The 22846-nt window shown below is 43.4% G+C and overlaps 1 protein-coding gene across 1 annotated transcript in view; it reads right to left on the bottom strand.

The window, feature by feature from the left end:
* Positions 1 to 11563: 11563 nt before the first annotated feature.
* Positions 11564 to 22846, bottom strand: part of LOC139391961 (uncharacterized) — a 590779-nt gene continuing 579496 nt past the window's right edge. The window contains exons 6-22 of the mRNA XM_071139566.1: positions 22802 to 22846; positions 20639 to 20852; positions 20135 to 20274; positions 19106 to 19232; positions 18928 to 18963; positions 18671 to 18810; positions 18390 to 18516; positions 15822 to 16009; positions 15365 to 15491; positions 15099 to 15134; positions 14844 to 14956; positions 14433 to 14562; positions 13875 to 14014; positions 13494 to 13617; positions 13194 to 13352; positions 12712 to 12871; positions 11564 to 12554 (exon numbers count right to left, since the gene is read on the bottom strand). The exon at positions 22802 to 22846 is cut by the window's right edge and continues 74 nt beyond it. Coding sequence (XP_070995667.1) covers positions 12466 to 12554; positions 12712 to 12871; positions 13194 to 13352; positions 13494 to 13617; positions 13875 to 14014; positions 14433 to 14562; positions 14844 to 14956; positions 15099 to 15134; positions 15365 to 15491; positions 15822 to 16009; positions 18390 to 18516; positions 18671 to 18810; positions 18928 to 18963; positions 19106 to 19232; positions 20135 to 20274; positions 20639 to 20852; positions 22802 to 22846 — 2095 coding nt within the window. The 3' untranslated portion in view covers positions 11564 to 12465. The remainder of the gene's footprint in view (positions 12555 to 12711; positions 12872 to 13193; positions 13353 to 13493; positions 13618 to 13874; positions 14015 to 14432; positions 14563 to 14843; positions 14957 to 15098; positions 15135 to 15364; positions 15492 to 15821; positions 16010 to 18389; positions 18517 to 18670; positions 18811 to 18927; positions 18964 to 19105; positions 19233 to 20134; positions 20275 to 20638; positions 20853 to 22801) is intronic.

Here is a 22846-nt window from a genome sequence, read left to right as displayed (position 1 = left end):
GTACGGGAGTTGTAGCGATGAGACAAGATAGTAGCTAAACAATTGGATACCATGAAATTGGGGAGAAAACGGGGTAAAAAAGCAGGCAGACAGGCATTGAGGCATTCAGTTACTGTTCGATTGAATGTTAGAAATGACAAAACTAGTGACCTAAGTGACTTTGAGAGTGGTATGATTGTCGGTGCCAGTTCCTGCATCTCAGGGATTTTCACACACGATAGTGTCTAGGATTTACCGAAAATGGTGCGACAAACAAAAACATCCAGTCAGCGACAGTCCTGTGGTCGAAAACAACTCGTTGATGAGAGGTTGAAGAAGAATGTCAAGAATCGTGCACCTTAACAGGCAGACCACAAACAGGCAAATAACAGTGCGGAACTGCATCTCGGAAAGCACAATTTGTCGGTCCTTGTCATGGATGGGCTACTACAGCAGATGATCACACCGGGTTCCACTCCTACCAGCTAAAAAACAAGAAGCAGCATGAGGCTATGGCCCCATCCTGCCTGGTGTCAATGGTGCAGGCTGGTGGAGGTGGTGTAATATTGTGTGGAATGTGTTCCTGGGACACTTTAGGTCCCTTGTTACCCCGGACCTCTCTGTACTCTCACTTACTCTCACTGTATTGATAACAAACAAACCAGTGGATTGTAGGCATGCGTGATCTAAATATATTGTGGATTATGGGCATACATGATCTAAATATAGAATTATGCTTTTGTTTTTGAGAGTGAAATTCCAGGAAGGAGATGGGAAGTGATTTGGGAGAAAGTGGCTTGGTCATCTCTGTAATAAAAATAGACTTGATGCCATGGAATTTGCGAAGCAACATCATTTTTTAATTTTTTTTTACCTTTATTTAACCAGGCAAGTCAGTTAAGAACAAATTCTTATTTTCAATGACGGCCTGGGAACAGTGGGTTAACTGCCTGTTCAGGGGCAGAACGACAGATTTTCACCTTGTCAGCTCGGGGGTTTGAACTCGCAACCTTCCGGTTACTAGTCCAACGCTCTAACCACTAGGCTACCCATTGCCCCTGGACTGTATTTGTATGGTATTTATACAGTACATTTACCAAAATGAAGATTTTGTATTAACAGAAACAATAGAGTGAAGTGTCATGGAAAGGTAGTTTCAAATGAAATCCCGTGTTCTAAAAACATTGGGAAACGGCAGCACACCAGAAAGTGTATTTAAACAAACAAAAAGACCTAATTTCGGCGTGTTATTTTCATCCGGACAGGCTAATGCGTTTCGGCAGACATGGCTTCATCAGAGCAAGGAAAGGTAATGGAAAGGAAGTGTAAGTGTTGAACCCAAACTCTGCTGTTTTGTACACTGACATGATATGCCTGCCGAAACTGTTCATGTGTACATGTACACACACACACACCATACATGTGTACATGTACACACACACACAGACACACACACACACAACCTTCTTGGAACCAGAGGAACATGGTGGGGCGATATATAAGAGCAGTGCAACTCCGAAAAGGACATAGACTCTAGAGCACTCGATACACTGAGGACCATCTCTGGAAACATAGACCAGGGCAGACCATCAACAGCTCTTCAAGCCTCCTGCAGTATTTTACTCTTAGGACACCTCACCTGCTCTCCAATATAATGTATCTTCTGGGACTCTGTACACTGGCCCTGCTGGCCTCCACCATCGCACAGGTAATGGAATGGACACTACTCAACAGAGTCGGGGTCAATTCCATTTCAAATCGGTTAGTTCAGGAGATGACTCAATATTCCACTTCAAGAACTCAAAAGTGGCATTAATTTTTTGTGTGCCTTTTTCAAAATCACTCCGTGAATGATTTGAAGTAGATATGGAACTGACCCCAGTCCTTCTGTTTACACAGAAAATATCTGAATTACTGTATAATGCTTCAGATGTGTGTGATTTTGATGACAGTGAGGGTTTTTATTTTTATTTTGGGGAAAGCAACATGTAGTATGCTATTAGAATGCAATTGGGTACCTTGAAAGTGACCATTTCGGGTGTCACGGTAATGGAGGGCAACCTACTAATCTGGAAAGAAGTAAATTCCGTTCCATTAATTGACATTATTTCCAATAAGGATGGTTACATTCTGGAATTTGAATTTGAATTCACTTACTGGATTGAAATGGAATTGACCCCAATCTTAGTGTTACTACATGCCTTAAAGCTAGAATCCATTATTGAAACAATAACAAGCGGTCACCCCGCCTGTGTTTTAGTAAAACGCTGAGGGATGGGCTTGGAGAAATGGAGCCACTCTCAAATTCATACATAGAGCTATAGATGCAAGGACTAACCATCCATGATATAAAAATGATAGTTTTAAATCCGTGTTGCAGTAGTATCATGGAAGATCCGCGCTAAAATTGAAAGGTCATTTCAGTTTGAGCTGACATACACTGCATTTGGAAAGTATTCAGACCCCTTGACTTTTTCCACATTTAGTTACATTACAGTTTTATTCTAAAATGTATTAATTAATTTTCTTCCCTCATCAATCTACACACAATACTCCATAATGACAAAGCAAAAACAGGTTTTTAGAAATGTAAAAAACTGAAATATCACATTTACATGAGTATTCAGACCATTTACTCAGTACTTTGTTGAAGCACCTTTGGCAGCGGTTACAGCCTTGAGTTTTCTTCCGTATGATGCTACAAGCATGGCACACCTGTATTTTGGAAGTTTCTCCCATTCTCTCTCCCAAGTTCTGTCAGGTTGGATGGGGAAATTTCCCTCACAGCTATTTTCAGGTCTCTCCAGAGATGTTCGATCGGGTTCAAGTCCAGGCTCTGGTTGGGCCACTCAAGGACATTCAGAGACGTGTCCTGAAGCCACTCCTGCGTTGTCTTGGCTGTGTACTTAGGGTCATTGTCATATTGGAAGGTGAACCTTCACCCCAGTCTGAGGTCCTGAGCCCTTTGGAGCAGGTTTTCATCAAGGATCTCTCGTCGCTTCATTCATCTTTCCCTCGATCCTGACTTGTCTCCCAGTCCCTGCCGCTGAAAAACATCTCCACAGCATGATTCTGCCACAACCATGCTTCCAGGCTTCTTCCAGACGTGAAGCTTGGCATTCAGGCCAAAGAGTTCAATCTTGGTTTCATCAGACCAGAGAATCTTGTTTCTCATGGTGTGAGAGTCTTTAGGTGCCTTTTGGCAAACTCCAAGTGGGCTGTCGTGTGCCTTTTACTGAGGAGTGGCTTCCGTCTGGCCAGTCTACCATAAAGATCTGATCTGACTGCAGAGATGGTTGTTCTTCTGGAATGTTCTCCCATCTCCACAGAGGAACTCTGGAGCTCTGTCAGAGTGACCACCGGGTTCTTGGTCACCGTCCGAACCAAGGCCCCTCTCCCCCGATTGCTCAGTTTGGCCGGGAGGCCAGCTCTAGGAAGAGTCTTGGTGGTTCCAAACTTCTTCCATTTAAGAATGATGGAGGCCACTGTGTTCTTGGGGACCTTCAATGCTGCAGAAATTTTTGGAACCCTTTCCCAGATCTGTGCCGCGACACAATCCTGTCTCGGAGCTCTACTGACAATTCCTTTGACCTCATGGTTTGGTTTTTGCTCTAACATGCACTGTCAATTGTGGGACCTCATGTAGACAGGTGTGTGCCTTTCCAAATAATGTCCAATCAATTGAATTTACCACATGTGGACTCCAATCAGGTTGTAAAAACATCTCAAGGATAATCAATGGAAACAGGATACACCTGAGCTCAATTTCGAGTCTCATAGCGAATGGTTTGAATAGCTATGTAAATCAGGTATTTGCTTTTCATTTTTTATAAATGTGCAAAAAAATCTTAAAAACCTGTTTTCGCTTTGTCGTTATGGGGTATTGTGTGTAGAATGATAAGGAAAAGTAATAATTTAAGAATCATTTTTGAATAAGGCTGTAATGTAACAACATGTGGAAAAAGTCAAGGAGTGTGATTACTTTCCAAACACACTGTATGCAGCGTTTACCATTAATGCAGTCTCTACCACCACGGTAAGATTGATTTTACCTGTCATTTGCGCTAGATCTTCAGTGCTATGGCTTAAATACAGCCCTGTTTGAGGAAATAGACTGTTGGTTTACATTTAAATTGTTTCCAAACTTTGGAGTAAAACAAACTTGTATTTTGGGTTCTGACGGGGTACAACAGTTGAACTAAGGTCTCTATTCAATCCGTATTATTGACATTCAGCACTACATTGTGATTGAAATGTAAAGACAATGTTCCCGCATTTAGTGGAGATTGCATTCACGGTAAACGGTGCATATGTCGGCTCAATCGGAAATTACCTTAAAATGTATATGGTGCAATCTGTAACGCCATAAGTTATATTCTTCAAGAAACAACGGGTATATATCATTAATTTCATAAGTCAGAAAATTGATGTAGCAACTAAGGATTCAAGCTTTAAAGGTACATTACACTTTCAAATGAAAGTTTTGTTTGTCTCTTTCCGACCTCTAAAGTAGTCTAATGTCAAGATGAAACTACGTCCTATCACGTTTCAGGTATGACCCAGATGCAGACAGTGTCAAAGAAACAAACGTTTATTTCTAAAACAGAGGCAGTCAAACGACAGGTCAAAGGCAGGCAGTGGTCAGTAATCCAGAGCGGGTGCAAAAGGTCCAGAACGGCACGCAGTCTCAGGGTCAGGGCAGGCAGGTGTCAATAATCCTGTGAGGTGGGGCAAGGTATAGAATGGCAGGCTCAGGGTCAGGACAGGCAGAACGGTCAAAACCGGGAAGGACTAGAAAACAGGAGCAAGGACAGACAGGAGCCAGGGAACAAACGCTGGTAGGTTTCACAAAACAAAATGAACTGGCAACAGACAAACAGAGAACACAGGTGTAAATACACTGGGGATAATGGGGAAGATGGGCGATCCATGGAGAGGGGTTGGAGACAATCACAAAGACAGGTGAAACAGATCAGGGTGTGACACGTCCAATGACATCGGTTGTGTAGATCCAGCTATATGCCTCCATTCCAAATGAATGGAAAAGATGAGCACCGAATAAAACCAGGAAATCCAGGAAATTAGACAGTGCTAATCTTTTCTATTCCTTTGGGATTGAGGCCTATAGTTGGATCCACACAATCAATGTTTAATCTGGACATTAGTCTTCTTTTGTGGTCTGAAAACATCTGACAAACTTTCATTTATGAGTGAAATGTCCCTTTAAGAATCAAATCAAATCAAATCAAATCAAATCAAATTTTATTTGTCACATACACATGGTTAGCAGATGTTAATGCGAGTGTAGCGAAATGCTTGTGCTTCTAGTTCCGACAATGATTTGCAGTCCACATTGACATTGACTCAATTGTCTCTTCTATCATTCTCCACATTCAGAATGTTTCAACAATAGCTTCTTTCACTCCTACAATCGCTGGTTCTGCTCCTACAATCACTGGTTCTGCTCCTACAAGCGCTGGTCCTGTTGCTCCTACAAGCGCTGGTCCTGTTGCTCCTACAACCTCTGTGCCAGCTCTTACAACCTCTGTAACTGCTCCTGCAACAGCAGCAACTGTCCAATCTTCCAAACCAAGTGGCAGCCCAGCAACCGGAGCGTCTCTGTTGTGTTCTGTGATGATTCTTCTGCTCTACAGCCTGTAGTACTAAGTGGTGGACCCCCTCTGGCCTGGAGTTTGTATTGTTCAGGACTATATAGACTGAGTGGCTATGAATGATCCCAGAGCCAATGAACAAAGCAAACATGTATCTGGAAGAATGGATTTTCCTCTACTAGAACACCAGTCATTGATGTTTCATGTTAGAGGTTAATCTTTGTATATGGACACGTTATGAGAGAAGCAAATTCTTCTTAAATTTAAATTTGGGTGGGTGAATTGGAGGGAAGAAGGGGTGGAGGGAGGGGTTGGGGTTGTACTGTTTTTCTGTTCTCATATCTGAAAATCTATAAAGAAAGTACAACAAAAAGCATTTGTTGTAAACCGTCACCAATGGGTAAAAACCTTTGGGCTAAGAGATATTGGTTGTGTTTTGAACACTGACAGTTTTACGAACTTGATTCCACTGCCCTTTTAGACTTATTCTTGTCCGTTTGTTTTATTAAGTTGAAATGCACTGATTAGAGGGAATGAGAATCCAATTTCTATGTTAATAAATGCATGTATGGAAGTACAATCAAAAACAGTATAATAAAAGAATAGAGAGTGTGACTACTTACATGTTAATTATTATGAGCATTAGCAATAGAACAAAGTTGTATTTCCTTGTGTTACTGTGTAAGACGGAGACATAACGCAATGCAGATGTAGGATCTGAATTTGATCACCCTGTTGCAGGAGAACTTTCCTGCACTGCAGCACATTTAAAAAAAAAAATTGTAGTGTATTTTAGTTAAAAAGGGTCCGAATGTGTCATTTCCACTTTTACATTTCAGATGTGGTTTTCCCTTACAAAAAAATGCACATAATAATTAACATTTCCTGTTGCTGCAGGATTATTTTCCTGCTGTAGCAAACTGGTTCAAATTACGATCCTACACATGTGTATGTGAAGGCTGAGCTAGTGTGAAATTGTACACAAAACTCAATCCTTTAGTCTTCATATCGACAGATAGCCAGCAACGCTTTGTGGATGATCTCCTCTGAATTTGTTCTGTTGAAAAACACTGGCCATTTTTCCCAAAATTCAACAGATTTTGAAAGACTGTTAGTTATACTGCTTGGTTGAGGTGGATAGTTTCATTGACATGTATTCCTACTGTATTCGTTACAGGAAATAAATGCAAGGCTTTTTTTCATCCCTCCAACAGGTGACACTGACAGTGTGCTACTGACATGCAGATAAGTGTGTGTACACGTGGGAGTCTAAATGTGCATTACATCTGGTGGGAGGGTGCACATAGGGGTGTAGTGGTGCCTGGAGAAGTGGGCATACTCACATTTTGCCAAAAAGAGACCAGTGAGGTGGCGCACAATTGGCCCAGCGTCGTCCGGGTTAGGGGAGTGTTTGGCCTGGCCGGGATATCCTTGTCCCATCGTGCTCTAGTGACTCCTGTGGCAGGCCGGACGCAGTGCACGCTGACACGGTCGCCAGTTGGACAGTGTTTCCTCCGACACATTGGTGCGGCTGGCTTCCGGGTGTCAAGAAACAACATTGCTTGGCAGGGTTGTGTTTCGGAGGACGCATGGCTCTTGACCTTCGCCTCTCCCGAGTCTGTATGGGAGTTGCAGCGATGGGAAAAGACTGTAACTACCGATTGGATAGCATGAAATTGGGGAGAAAAAGGGGTAAAAAAAAAAATCCTTAATTTAACAGCTTGAAGGAAAGGCTCCCTGTGTGAATATCTTTTTTCTTTCCTATAGTTTTTTTCAGGGTTTCAGTCTCACAAATTGACTGTTAAGATACTGGTAGACCATCCGTGTTGCATGGTCACTACTAGTTAACACAGCTACAAAGTTATAATTACTCCTTCCTTCTATCTCCAAAATATAAAGGCCTATATTGGCCTTCTCTACTGAGTGGTGTAGCGTGATGACATCCTTGGAAAAGTTTGCATCGGAAATGGGAGCGTAGCTGGGGAGGAAGTTGAGCTGAAGCGTAGTTCTTCGGCTGGAGGCACCAGCGAAGCACTCACAGCCATGTGGTACGAATATATTTTTGAAATATTCTTCCTCACTGATAATGAAAGATAAGGGGCATATCAGCGTGTTTCAAAACCCGGTTTGACAGCGACGATTATTGACGTTTCTAAACGTCAAAACACAGTGTCGCAATTGTACAGATGTAGGATCTTAATTTAAGCCAGTTTGTTTCAGCAGGAAAATAATCCTTTAGAAAACAGGAAATGTGAATTAATATGTGGATTATAATTAATGAAAGATGTTTGTAATTAAGATCCTACATCCGTAGTTCGCATGAAGTCAATAGCGGGTGAATGTAAGGGCTGAAAACCCTACGTTTGGACAGTAAGGGTTTTCGAGAGCTACGTTTGTGTAGCCTACTTTGTGATTTCTTTATTGTTCTACATAGTTGATACAGCATACATCTCCACTACACTACTTTGACACACATCAGTGTGGATTAAGAAGTAAGTGAGTATATGCAACACCCACTGGGGGAAAAAAGTGGGCATACCTGCATTTTGCCCCCACCACACCACTGGGTACTCATATACCGTACGTATGATTGTGTTTGTGTGCCCGCGCGTGTGTGTGTGCGCCTTGGTTAAGAAGTTCAGAGTCTCTGATAGTCAGAATGGTGATCCATGTTCCATGATCTGCCTTTGCCTGATTGATAGCTTCAGAGAGATCCTGCTCAGTCACCAGCACATAAGGTTGCAAGCACATGCGCGTGCACGCAAGCGCACACACACACACACACACACAGCCTGTTCAGTCAAATATACACACACATATATGCGGTGCAGTGCACCAGTACATTATATTCATAATCTACCATATTGTTTGCCTGTTCAAACTGTAAACATGTTGTCTTTTAGCAGACAATCGTACACAGAGGTTCTTCTAATAAGTGCTACATCTTAGTGATGTCTTATGACAAGGCTCCAGTGAAGAGGATTTCTGTCAGGGAGGGGAGAGAGTTTAAATTGAGTAAGGCCAGGATGAGTAACGACAGGACATTACTTGGCCTCTGAGTACATTGGTGATTACTTGATTAGAACATATTACAGTAGATTACAGGTATTTGACTTTCTCATTTGAAATACTGTATGTTACTCATCTCTAAATTTATATATATAATCAAATCAAATCAAATCAAATTTTATTTGTCACATACACATGGTTAGCAGATGTTAATGCGAGTGTAGCGAAATGCTTGTGCTTCTAGTTCCGACAATGCAGTAATAACAAGTAATCTAACTAACAATTCCAAAACTACTGTCTTGTACACAGTGTAAGGGGATAAAGAATATGTACATAAGGATATATGAATGAGTGATGGTACAGAGCAGCATAGGCAAGATACAGTAGATGGTATCGGGTACAGTATGTACAAATGAGATGAGTATGTAAACAAAGTGGCATAGTATAGTATAAAGTGGCTAGTGATACATAAAGCAACTGCAAAAATTATTATTCTTTGGTCTGGTCAACACTGGACATTCCAGCAGTGTTGCACCAGCCTTTGCACGAGGGGGACAAGGGCTGGTGGACATTGGGTCCAGAGTCACAGCTTTCTGCCGACAAGCTGCACAGAGCCTTTTTTTACCAGCAGGGGGTGTGTGGTGAGACACAGCGTTGGCTGTTCTAATAAGGTCAGGGGGCCTTGAATGTGACAGGCACTTGTTCCTTATGGATCTGGAGCAGGTCGATATGTCAACCCCTTTACGCCGTTCTACCTTGCTGTGCTTCGGGCATGGAAAGAGACCCTCAACTGTTTACAGTGATGTTTCACGGCCAGGAGCACGGCTAGTGGAGGAGCCACTGTTCTACAACCCACTCATCCAGACCAGAGTGCTGACCTCTCCGAGATTGCGAGCCAGACCTGTGAGAACGGGGTTCACTAAGTTGGGTGACCTGAGAAAGGAGGCTTCCTCCATAAAGTCATCCAGGCTGCTGCAGCAGGTGGTGGAGGGGATCCGTGCTGCACTAGCGGGCCCCTTCAGAGAGCTGCTGGGAAACAGGCAGCAACTGGGCCGTTGAACCACTAATTAAACCGATCTGCTTCCTTTTACCCCCTACCTCCTTTTTCCCCCCAGCTGCTGCTGCAGGGGGACAGCAGGTGGGTGAGGAGATTATTTTATCGTTCAGGACTGAGGGGCTTTTGTCCAGCCAGCAAAAAGGCTTTGTGTAACAGTGGCTATCAAGTTGGCTCAGAAAGACAATTTGCATGGGCTGAGGGCAACGGAGTGGCAGGGGGGTTTGGGACCGGGCACTTCTCTGAGAGGACGTTGTCGCTCCCTGTATAAGACTCCCATAGAGAAGTGTAAAAGCTGATCTACAGGGGAGGATTATTCAGGGGTCTATCGCTACGAACAGATATGTGTCGCACCGTGATTCATCAGTGGGAAGGGGGTGTCTATTCTGTGGGGAGGAGGAGACAGTGCAGCATCTGTTTTCCTTTTGTTCCAGGCTGACAGGGCTGTTTTCTGTCCTGGGGTGGTGGTGTACAGGGCTGACTTGGGACCTATACATTGGAGGGCCTAGGTTTAGTGTGGCTGGCAGGCGAAGGGACTGCCTTGTAAACTACCGGTTGGGGCAGGCAAAAATTGGCAGTGTGGAAGACCAGGAAGCATGAGATGAAGGGCGCGGGGAGTACAGACCCCAGAGCTATGCTACTGGGGTACCATGTGGGAGACTTTGTAGAGTTGTGGGGTGTCAGGTGGGGGGGATCTGTGTGCAGTGGACAAGGAGGGGTGGCTTGGTTTGAACTTTTTAGTACTGTTACAACGTAGTAAAGAGTGTACTAAATTAATTATTTGGCGATCAATGTATTTTCTTTAAATAAAAAAGTATCTCCCCCCATCCTTCCCTCCTTCTCCTGTCCTCCTCTCTCTCCCACCATCCTTCACCTCCATGGATTGTCTCAGACGGTAAGCCTCAAACTGCAGTTGGGTTATCACCAAAATGTGCATTTTGCCTGACAAGCATTATCCTAAAGGTTTCACACCCTTCCATTTCACAATGGAGACTTTAAGGAATTACAAACATGCAACTGTCAACCATAGTGCAGGAAAAAGAGGCGATGGGACTGGTAGGATGAAGAAACACTGACAAAACTAAGATGATGAGATGTCGACCGCTAAAGAAGAGATGAAAGATTGATAGACAAAGGAGACAAAGGTTCCTCACTTACCATGCCTGAATTTCACCTTCAAAAGAGCAAACAAGAAATACCATTTAATTCAACTACACCATTGTTTCATGCATGAATGAAGACCCGTGAGGAATGATGGAATGTGTCAACTCTGATTTTATTACAAAACAAGTCACGAGTTCTCCTAAGTACCTAAGTACTATTGTGTGAAATACATTATGAATGCGTTTCTAGCCTGTTTCGAAGGGTGTTTTACAAAATTAAAAGCCGTAAAGGATGCTTGCCCAAAAGACAACCACTTGTCACGTTCGTCATAACGAGGAGAGCAAGGCGCAGCGTGATATAAATACATTCTTCTTTATTAAACGAAGAACACTAAACAAACTAACAAAACGAACATGACGCTATAAACACGAGTGCTGACATGCAACTACACATAGACAATAACCCGCCAAACCAAAATGGAAAATGGCAACCTAAATAGGATCCCCAATCAGATACAACGATAAACAGCTGTCTCTGATTGGGAACCAATTCAGGCCACCATAGACCTACATATATACCTAGACATACTAAAACCCATAGATATACAAAAGGATAAAAACACCTAGACAATACACAAACTAAACCAACCACCCTTGTCACACCCTGACCTAACCAAAATAATAAAGAAATCAAAGATAACTAAGGTCAGGGTGTGACAGTACCCCCCCCCCCCCCCCTTTCTCCAAGGAATACACGACAGTAACTTAGCTACAATAGAAGACAAGACCAGACATTTGAACAACAGTTTCATTTTTGATAGTTTTATTTAATATTTTAAAACCACTCATTTCTTTTCACATTCTATTTTTGGTATCAAAGAATAATGCCTTGAGGTGTAAGGCATTTGGTGTTAAATATAAAAAAATAAGAAAGTAACCTGTATCTTGACAGTGTTTGGCAATGTATGATTCATATCTATGAAAATAGATAAGACCATAGTGAAATAGAAGAACACACTGTATTATACTGCCTAAAGAACACACTTCCCATCCAATGTTTTCCCAAAAGGTAGTAAATTACATAGTCAAACAAAATGTTGAACTAAGCCAATTCAGAAAATAATGTGCATAGATTTGGCTTCCTTTATGAAACCCTCTTAAATACATCATCTGTGGCTACAAACAGTGTATCATATGGTAGATGAAACTTGACCTTCCCAATAATCATTAGTGGGTTCAAGTGAGTGGTTCTGTCCACTACTGTGTGTGCTAAGCCAGGTCATACCATCGAAGTCAAGGAAGAATCTGAGAGGGTAGAATGTCTGTAAATAGAATAATTCAAATACACACATTTAAGGGAGGGGAAAAGAAGCGCGACCCTTCCCATCCTCTCCAGTTGACCACATCCAAAGGCACTGGTTGTTAGATGAGTCATTCGTATGCTGCTGTCCTCACATTCAGGCAAAAATATTATAACCCTCATATGATTCTTCACGAAATGAAAGAAACCCTTTAACTGTAATGAAGATGTTCTGGGATCCTCTTGAGAGTGCCTGACCATGATGACACAAGGTTCAGTCTGCGGTGCTTCCTAATGTCCGTCTCCACAGACTGAAGAGCAGGAGTTCTGAGGGGTTGGTCGATATTGGAATGTATTGTATTGGAGGAGCGGGTGAAGGGTGTGGGTTGAGGGAAGGTTATTGGAAGATTACAGCAGCTCCAGCTCCCACTGTTGGCAAGGCCCCTCCTCACTCTCTGGTAAAATCACCACATGGTCTCTGTCGTACTGCTTGCCACCTGAGAGATACAATTTTATCATCAATTTATTGTATGTTGGTTGGGGGGGGGGGGGGTGTATTACCCCAAACACTTACCTAATAGGTGCTGAGTGGTCATAGTATCATGTATGTGTAGTTCCTATAATTTCACTCCTAAAATTAGACTAGTGTCTCACCCTTGATGTCCAACACCATGCCAGGGAAGGTGAGGCTGGGGATGGTGCCTCTCATCTGGGCTGACCAGGTCTGGACAGGCTGTCGGGTCTCTGACCAAAGCACCACCTTCGCCCCCGCCTCCACATTCCCCATTACCTGCAGGCTCATAGTAGGAGCCAACTAGAGAACGAGAGCAAGAGACATAAGTAATCGAGAAATCTGGCGTGCTCAACTAGCAAAACATCTAGGCGATGTGGATAGGATATGTGGTAAATAGATTGTAAAACATGATAAATATAGTGTGAAATAAATGTAAAAATGCTCAATATTTACTTCTATAGGGGGAAAAAAGAAGAAGATTGTCAACATTTTAGGGCTGTCAATGTATGTATGTGTTAACTCATGGGGTCCGAGGGGGAGTCCCAGGGGTTCCTCAGTAAGGTGAAAGAAAATTATCATGAGAATGAAAAAGTTGAGGAACTTTATTCCTAGTGAGGAATACCTTGCTCTTGATGAGGCCTTCCTGGTAGAACCAGATGTCGCTCATGCCCTCCACCTGCTCGGTCACCACCACACGTCCCGACTTCATTTCCTCTACGCCACCCTGGATGGACAGGAAGTGACCTCGCTCTTTGCTTTTGATGCGGAAGAAGTGCCGCCTCTGCAGGAAATGGAAATGGGCACACGTAAATAATATGAGTAAATATAAATATGAGTAAATAAAGAGGAAACATGAATTGGGTAGAGGTATAGTATTATAAACCAACCCAAACAAAGTCAATAAAGTCATAGGGATTCTAACCTGCCGTACTGGGTACATTGAGCCAATGGTGAGAAGCTGACTGAATTTGGGCCAGTTGGTGATTTCAATGGGTTCTAATAGGAACTGTCGCCCCCTGTAGTTACTGTGCTCACACATCACCCAGCTGCAAAGAGAGCAAGTGAGGGATAGGGAGAGAGAGGGACACAATAGAAAAGTTTGCGGTCATGCGCACATCTTTAAAAACATAGGTGCTGGGCTAATAAAGAATACTAGTACAGAACAAGAAGACCTGCACACTGTTAAAGCTCCCAATTCACTGCTTTATTGACAATGTTTCCATCTGGAACGGATCTTCGTCAGGTCAAAAACACAAGAGCACATAATACACACACACACACACACACACACACACACACTCACCAGCCTCGGTTGACTCTGACAGAGAGTAGATGGTTGTTGTAGCCCTCCTCCAGCATATTGACTACCTCTGTGTCCACTGTGATCTCCCTGCCCTCCAAACACTCCAGACCAAACAGCGAGACGGAGGGCACTGAGAACACCTGGGGAAACAGTGTTAAGATATACTTTATTAGTCTATATGGGATGGAAATGTGTCTTCTGTTTTTCTTCCAACCTCTCCTGTATGAACACACACACACACACACACACACACACACACACACACACACACACACACACACACACACACACACACACACACACACACACACACACGGTTGGATAGGCTGCAGCAGTGTTACAGTGGGTCAGAGTATGGGGTTGGGAGGAGTAATGATATGGGGAAGAGAGACGGCTATAGGGCGTTAAGCTAAATACAACAACATTGATTCATTAAGTGATTGAAAATAAAACTGAGAAAGCTATAGAGTGAGAGACAGACAGAAAAAGTGAAGGAAAATTTGACGGTGAAAAAGCCAGTCTATATGAGTGTGACCAGCATATGAGGATTGGTCTTACCAGCGGGATAGTCTTCAGCGAGCGTATGACACAGTTCGGAGGACAGCCCATGCTGGTGAAGTTGGGGTAGTCTCCTTCTGACAGGATGTACAGGTTCCCTGAATACTCACAGCCCTCGTACACCACCCAACTGAAACGTAGAGGAACACGCAAAACCCATTTAAAACTCATTTACTAACGCCACACACTCGTCAGTACAGTGAACTCCCCTTTAATTGTAATAATTATATGCTGGCTCATCTCTAGGTTCTGCAGTACTCCATACCATCCCTCTACAGCTCCACTAAGCCTGTGTATACTTCCATCTCTCCTAATTATACATTTTTCCTACACTTGGTGTGTGTGTGTGTGTGAATATATATATATATATATATATATATATATATATTGTGCATGTTGGTTCTGTCCCACCTTCCCCCCACCACTCTGCAGGACTTGGCGATGAGCTTGTCAGAGAGGGACTCCTGGTTCTTGTCACACACATGGCATTCCCCCTCGAAATCTGGCTCTGTGTACAACATCACCTGAGACAGACAGGGGCAGCCAGGGAAGAAAGAGAGTTCAAATCAGTCACATTTACTGTAGTACATAGTACAAGTGAAGTGTGAAAAGAGAAGAGCGTGACTGCAGGAGGATATACACGCACGATACTACAAGATGTCTCACCTCACTTCTGACGCTGCCCTGGTTTTCACTTGGAGCCTGAAAACAGACAAGAGAACCGGGTGCACCGAGTAAACATCCCGATGTCTGACATCAGCAATCCCTTCCAATTTTCCTCAGCGAAGAATACGTTTCAATATTAACATTAAAGGAGCATCTAAACAGTGTGTGTGTGTGTGTGTGTGTTCTTCTTTCAGTTCATTTGCCTGCCTGTTTCCGTCTCTCCACTGTCAACTCCGTAGCAAAGCGTCTCTAGACGACCTACTCGCCTGTAAGATGGGCTGGACAGAGCAGATGCGGTTGTCTGAAGAGCCCCAGTCAGCAGAGTTACTGTAGAAACCTTTCTCCAGGATATACTGGTCACCAGAGAAGTCCACGTGAGAGTAGGCGATCCATCTGGAGGAGGAGACAACAGTGGCCACTTAGCGTCAAACCTCCACTAATACTCCGAAACGTCCTTTATTCCACGTTGGAGGGAACTTATGTTTAATGTGTTATGTCTATAAAAGGTATTGTCAAATATGATCATGTTCTCATCAATGTATCAGCCAGTATCAAGTTATTATCAGAGCCATATCTACTGTACATTGGCTCTAGTTATGATCATGTTCTTACAATCTTATCCGGCCTCTGTCACAGTTAAAATGATATCGGTCATTACTGTTCGACACTAGATTACACCCATGTTGGACTCCAACGCTGCTTGTCACAAGCATTTGCACTCACGCTCCACTGACGACGTGGATGGAGCGCGTGGTGGTGCGGAAGCCAAACAGCTCCACGTCGGGAATGGCCTCGGTCACCTCAAAGGTGTTGTCCTGCTCCACGTCGGGAAGGGCCTCGGTCACCTCAAAGGTGTTGTTCTGCTCCACGTCGGGCTGCTCATACAACACCAACATGGGCTCAGTCAGGTCCTACAGGGGACAGAGTGGTCAGAGGTCACATACTGTCGCTCCAGGTAGGGGTCGTCTTTAGGCACAGATCTAGGATCAGCTCCATCCGAAACTTAACTTAAACAGGTATGGGGACAGCTACTGTGTGCCACTGCCCTTAAAGACGCTACCAAAAGCCTGAGTACGTCCCTTTGCCGAGGTCATCTGCATGTATTAAATGTAACAGGAAACACAGAAACACTTGAGTAAATGAGGGATACAACGTGTATTGAAAGCAGGTGTTTCCTCCCAGGTGTGGTTCCTGAGTTTATTAAGCAATTAGTATCCCGTCATGCTTAGGGTCATGTAGAAAAATGCTGGGCAGGCCATTATTTTGACTACCATGGCTATGCCCCTATAGGATGACAATGCGCCCCCATCCAAGAGCACGAGTGGTCAATGGTTGAACGGTTTGATGAACATGAAAACGATGTAAACCACATACCACAGGGGTCGCGTTTGCGTTTTTCATACAGAAAAGGAAAGATGAAATGGAGAAAAATATCTTGCTGCATTTTGTAAACGCAGATCTGAAATGCTTTTTATTGTAAATTCTGCTCGGCTTCAGTTCCCTCCAAATCCTGAATGTTAAAGGGCTATTATCATACTTTAGTCGCACTTCTCCACTATATATTCCATTGGATCACTAGACATTGCTCCGAGTGATATGCAGGCTACATTTCCACGGTACTTTCCTCAGGCGTAGTTTTTCCTCCGGTAGCAAGTTAAAACGCAAGCTTAACGTCAAACATTAGGAAATGTAGCTGGCTACATACTTTCTATGATAAACATTAGAAATATGATGGCCATTCATCTTTTCTTTTGAAAAAATACCTTGGATTTTCATTGTAATTTAACTTACTTATGTTTGGCTGCTAGCCAAACAGTGTTGCACTTTTGCTGTCATCTGATGAAAACGATTTTCTGCCCAACGTGTTGCACTAATGTATTTGGTGTTGCATGCCCCTTGTCACTCAGCCAAAAAGCACTGACTTTCAATATGAAACGCAGGTGAAATGGTTTAAAACACTGATTTTTTGGATGGTCTGCGTTACGAAAATGCAGATTTCTGAAAGCTAATACAGCCCCTGTGCCACGGATGTCACCGTCACCAGATCTCAACCCAATTGAAGACTTACGGGAGATTCTGAATTGCAGCCTGAGAGCGTTTACCACCACAACCCCTCCAACAAGAGTTCCAGACACTTGTAGGATCTATGCCAAGGCGCATTGAAGCTGTTCTGGCCCAACAGTCTATAAAGACACTTTATATTGGATGTTGGCTTTATTTTGGCAGTTACAGTTGAAGTCGGAAGTTCACATACACTTAGGTTGGAGTCATTAAAACTAGTTTTTCAACCACTCCACACATTTCTTGTTAACAAACTATAGTTTTGGCAAGTCGGTTAGGACATCTACTTTGCGCATGACACAAGTAATATTTCCAACAATTGTTTACCAACATATTATTTAACCGTGAAGCACAGGGGTGGCAGCATCATGTTGTGGGGGTGCTTTGCTGCAGGAGGGACTGGTGCACGTCACAAAATAGATGGCAGGAAAATGATGTGGATATATTGAAGCAACGTCTCAAGACAACAGTCAGGAAGTTAAAGCTTGACCGCAAATGGGTCTTCCAAATGGACAATGTACCCCAAGCATACTTCCAAAGTCGTAGCAAAACGGTTTAAGGACAACAAAGTCAAGGTATTGGAGTGGTCATCACAAAGCTCTGACCTCAATCCTATAGAAAATGTGTGGGCAGAACTGAAAAAGCGTGAGAGAGCAAGGAGGCCTACAAACCTGACTCAGTTACACCAGCTCTGTCAGGAGGAATGGGCCAAAATTCACCCAACTTATTGTGGGAAGATTGTGGAAGGCTACCTGAAACGTTTCACCCAAGTTAAACAATTCAAAGGCAATGCTACCAAATACTAATTGAGTGTATGTAAATTTCAGACCCACTGGAAATGTGATGAAAGAAATAAGGAAACTGTTGAGCGTCAAAACCCAGCACCATTGCAGTTCTTGACACACTCAAACCGGTGAGCCTGGCGCCTACTACCATGCCCTGTTCAAAGGCACTTAAAAAAAATTATTGCCCACTCACCCTCTGAATAGCATGTCTCAGTTGTCTTAAGGCTTAAAATTCATTATTTAAACTGTCTCATCCCCTTCATCTACACTGGGTTTAACAAGTGACATCAATAAGAAATCCTAGCTTCCACCTGGAAAGAGCAGGCATTCTTAATATTTTGTATACTCAGTGTATATGCCATTTAGGGCATGATCATTCCTGCAGCAGCTGGATACAAGGGCCTGATAGAGATGGGGGTGTTACGTGATGGTATGGCCCACTCACCGCTCGAATGACTCTGACAGAGCGCAGCTCGGCATCGCAGCCCCCCCACACCCTCCAGTCATGGTACTCTCCCTCCTCCAACATATACTGATGGCCTCGGAAACCCTCCTTCTCATAGCCCACCCAGCTAGAAATACAGGGAGACAGAGGATGAGATGCAGGAAGTAAACAATCACACACACACACACACACACACACACACACACACACACACACACACACACACACACACACACACACACACACACACACACACACACACACACACACACTCTACTCACCAGCCTCCCTGTACTTTGATGGATCCAGGGCTGTATATGAAGGCAGTCTGCTGTCTATCCTTCCTGGTCATGAAGTCTCTCATGTTGGTGTAGATTGTCCTTGTCTTCCCAGTGAAGTAGGGCTTTTCATAGAGCACCAGCTGAGAAGACAAAACAGCAGGCACAAGGGGGGCTGAGTAAGATTCAATGGAAAGTTACCCAATAACTTTTACAGTGAGGTATCAGCTTCAATCATTCATTTGTTTGTTCATTCTTACCTTGGGCTCACCAGGTTTCTCCACTCTTGGTTCACCCTGTCATAAAAACATCAGATAATTTTCATTTTGTGGACATCACCTATGAATGCAATACATGAATCATACTAAAGCTATTTCCACGGGGTGTACATTGTTCTAGCTGTGGTCAGTCTCTTCAATTTGTCTATTACAATCTTACGATTTTGAGAGGGTGCACGGAGCCCACGTAAGGTTGTTCCACACCCCAGGCTGCAGGGTTGGGGAACCCCCCCACCTCCAGAACACGTGGTATGCCCTGGAAGAAAGGCTGAGCATATACCAGCCATCTGAAGAGAGAAGAGAGTCAATCCAATCAGAACAGAGATATCGTTACAGAAGACAGACCTCACCAAAACCCTGCTATCACACCAATAAAATAGTCAATATACTGTAATATGGAGCTCAACTTCTTTTCACCCAATACAACGTTAAACCCCCAGAGTTGACTGACGCACTGGTGCGTCAATCTAAGTTCCATAAAAAAATTCCCCATCAAAATCAGTCAGTTTAAGATAGAGATATCGTTTTTTTCTCCGAATCCACCGCATCCGCCAGTGTTGCACATCCACATCTGCGGTGAAAGGTGGCAGGGCTAGAGCGGTGTTCAGACCATGAGACATCCCGAAAATCGGTCTTCTCACGGAAACGTATGTAGCGTCAGAACGGTTCAACCTAAAAACTATTATGACCACTGTGGAAAGGGGAGATTCTCATGAACACGGTGTTCTCCGTTTTGCTCTACGACCCCACAAGTGTCACAGGACTCTTCTGAAGGTAACCAGATGTCAAATATTATTGGAAGTATGAAGGTAGTTTTGTGACACAAAAGAAAGGGGGTTAAATATGTGTAAAAAAAAATAGTACAAATATTTCCTGAGCTTTCTTATATCTCCTTGATTTAGGACAGACACTACAAATCCTTATTTCTTTTGATATATTTTTTGACTGTCTTTTTTGCCATCCATTTTTTTTTTTATACCAGGAGGGGTCCTAAAATTCTAAATAAAATAGCCAAAGGGTCCATAGTATGCCCATCTTAAAACAATTCCATATGTCAGCTTAGCACTACTCCCCCAGTGATTTACATTTGAATACATTGTATCATCTTACTTTCCGAAATGTTTATCCTCGTGCCCAACGTGGCCTACTAAATAAAAAGCAGTTGGCAGAGCTGCCTACAGTTACTCACAGTCCAGCGTTGATGATGATGGAGTTGGCTTTGATGGGGAAGCCAAATATCCTGGCGTCATCTGACGTGTCTCTGAAGGTCACCTTCTTCCCCTCTGCATTCTCCTCAGGGAACAGACTGATCTCTGGCACACTGTAGTCCTGAAGGGGGCAGTCGGAAATGACAGGTATGGTACTTTGACACTAGAGGGTGCTATAGTCTCACAGAGCAGCGCAATTGGGATACAGGCTCTAACAGAGAGGACGGCGTTGTGAGGCAGAAATCCTTAAAGGTGCCAGAGTCTATCAACAGACGAGCAGTTCCACTGAAGCACACCTAATCAGATTGACACAACTCTCACCTAAAGCCTTTGGAATTCTTCAGATCCACCAAATACACAAAGCCATGTTTCTAACCACAACCTAGGCTTTAGTAGTTGCCTGGTTGCATCCCACACTTTGAGAAGCACTGCTCTAGGGCTAATCATATAATAGTAAGGGGTCATCTGTGACTTCTTCTTCTTACCCTGACTACTCTTCGTACTGATCCTATGATGAACCTCCTGGCCGGGTTAGCCGCCACCACTTCTTCTCCCCCCTCCTTCTGGCTGTCCTCTCCATTCTGCGGTTGTTGTCCCTCTACCTCCTCAGGGGGGTCGAAGGGGTAGGTGAGCTCTATGTCCCCCTCGTCCAGAGCGATCTTCTCCCCTTTGAAGTTGGGCTTCTCGTACAAGACCCAGCTGAAGAGAGGAATGGAAAGACGGGGGTTAACAACAGGTCCGGGTAATGAACAGTAAGGATCAGTGGTCTGAACAAGATTCATTTAACAATGCGTGACCTATTTTAAAAGTGAGTTAAACAGGCAAAACTGGTGAATAGATTGGCCATTGCTCTAATGATGGACACAGTAGTAGAGCTCTACACTAGCACACTGAGGATGGCACTGGTGTCCCTATTCAAGGTATGAAAGGGTGAAAGTAGAAATATCTATCCAGAAAGTATTCACAAGATGTGGAGTCGTCAAATCAAATCAGGCTGTATTCATACAGCACATTTCAGACATGGAATGCAACACAATGTTCTTTACAGAAGAAAAAAAAAGAAAAAAGAAAAAAAATGAATGACTAAAAATGAAAAGCAAAGCTAAAAAGGTGTTTTTTAAGATTTCTTTAAAATAAAAATCCAGTTTCAGCCCCTGGCTTTCTTGGGTAGACCAGACTGGAGAGCATTACAGTAGTCAAGCCTGCTTGTAATAAAAGCATGGATGAGTCTCTCTGTGTCAGCCTGAGAGAGAAACAGCCGCACCTTGGAAATTTTGGTGGTAAAACACTATTTTGGTCACATTCCTAATGTATGATTTGAAATGGAGTTCAGAATCTAAAATAACACCTAGGTTTTTTTATCTGGTGTTTTATCTTTATTACCCGTGAATTAAAACATGCGGCCAGATTCCCTCTCTGTGCTTTGGCTCCAACAACAAGCATCTCGGTCTTATCTTGATTTAGCTGGAGGAAGTTGTGAGCCATCCAAGTATTTAAATCACTAATCCAGTCTAATAATTTATCCGTGGAACTAAAATCCTCTCATTCTTTCAAAACCATATCCCACGGAGAGTTTTGCAAAAGTGAGAGTTGACACAAAAGTGACTTCTTTCAGTCAAACATTTGTATTAGTGATATAAATCCAAAACACCCGGTGGCACATGTTCTGTACTGCACTGAGATTTCCGAAAACCACAAGTTCACACACACACACAACAAGTGATAAATAATAATCATGTCATGCCAATTCGGCCATGGCTCATTAGCTGCATATTCTACACTGAGAGTTTTGAAAAGTCAACATTCACACACACAGAAAAAGAGAGAGAGATGGAGACAGAATGAACAAGTGACAGTTGTCACCCTTCAGATGATGTGTGATGGTAATGAAAGCAGCCTAATGATTATTCACCGCTGTGTCTCAGTGAGGCTTGGCGGTAGAAGGGGGTTGCACCACATCACTGTTTAGTGTTCTGGAGCCCCAGGGATGGGTGAGTCAGCATGTTCAGACCCATTTTGGACACCATGCTACCCTACACCATGCTACCCTGCGGCCGCCCCCATAGAAGAACCCTTTTTTGGTTCCAGGTAGAACCATCTGTGGAAAGGGTTCTACATGGAAGACAAAAGGGTTCAACCCGGAACCAAAAACGGTCGTCCTATGGGCTAAAGTCGAAGACTCCTTTTAGGTTCTGGATGGCACCTTATTCTAAGAGTGTACAGTAATAGGTGGCGAGAGACTGTTTATATATCAACCGTTTAGAGTAGGCAAACTATAGCAAGAAAGAGAGACAGGAAGACAGATATGAGCTCTCTGGAGAGGGATATTTGCCTAAGAACCTCTGTGCAGCACAGAGAAAGGGATGGTTGTGAGAGACTTGAGAACATTCCCTCTCCAGTGTACACACACCCAGTGCAGGTGTTGGGACTGCATGTGTTTGCTCTTCTTCCTAGTATTAACAATCCATTCCCGCTCAGAAATTATTCAAATGATTATAGTGTGTGTTACTATTAGGTATTTGGTTGAGATCCTACTGCAACTATCTTCATCATAATTCTATGGATTAGCATCTGGGGTGCACCAGGGTCATGGAGTTCAGGCCTTTGGGACGATTGCACTTTGTGTGTGTATGTGTGTGAACACTTACCCTCCTCTGACAACTCTGATAGAGATGGTTTCCTGTAGTTGCCAG

This window comes from Oncorhynchus clarkii, chromosome 32 (genome assembly GCF_045791955.1).
Source record: "Oncorhynchus clarkii lewisi isolate Uvic-CL-2024 chromosome 32, UVic_Ocla_1.0, whole genome shotgun sequence".
NCBI classification, from domain to species: domain Eukaryota; kingdom Metazoa; phylum Chordata; class Actinopteri; order Salmoniformes; family Salmonidae; genus Oncorhynchus; species Oncorhynchus clarkii.
Note: the sequence above shows the minus strand (reverse complement) of the source record. Positions and strands in the feature narration are given on the sequence as shown.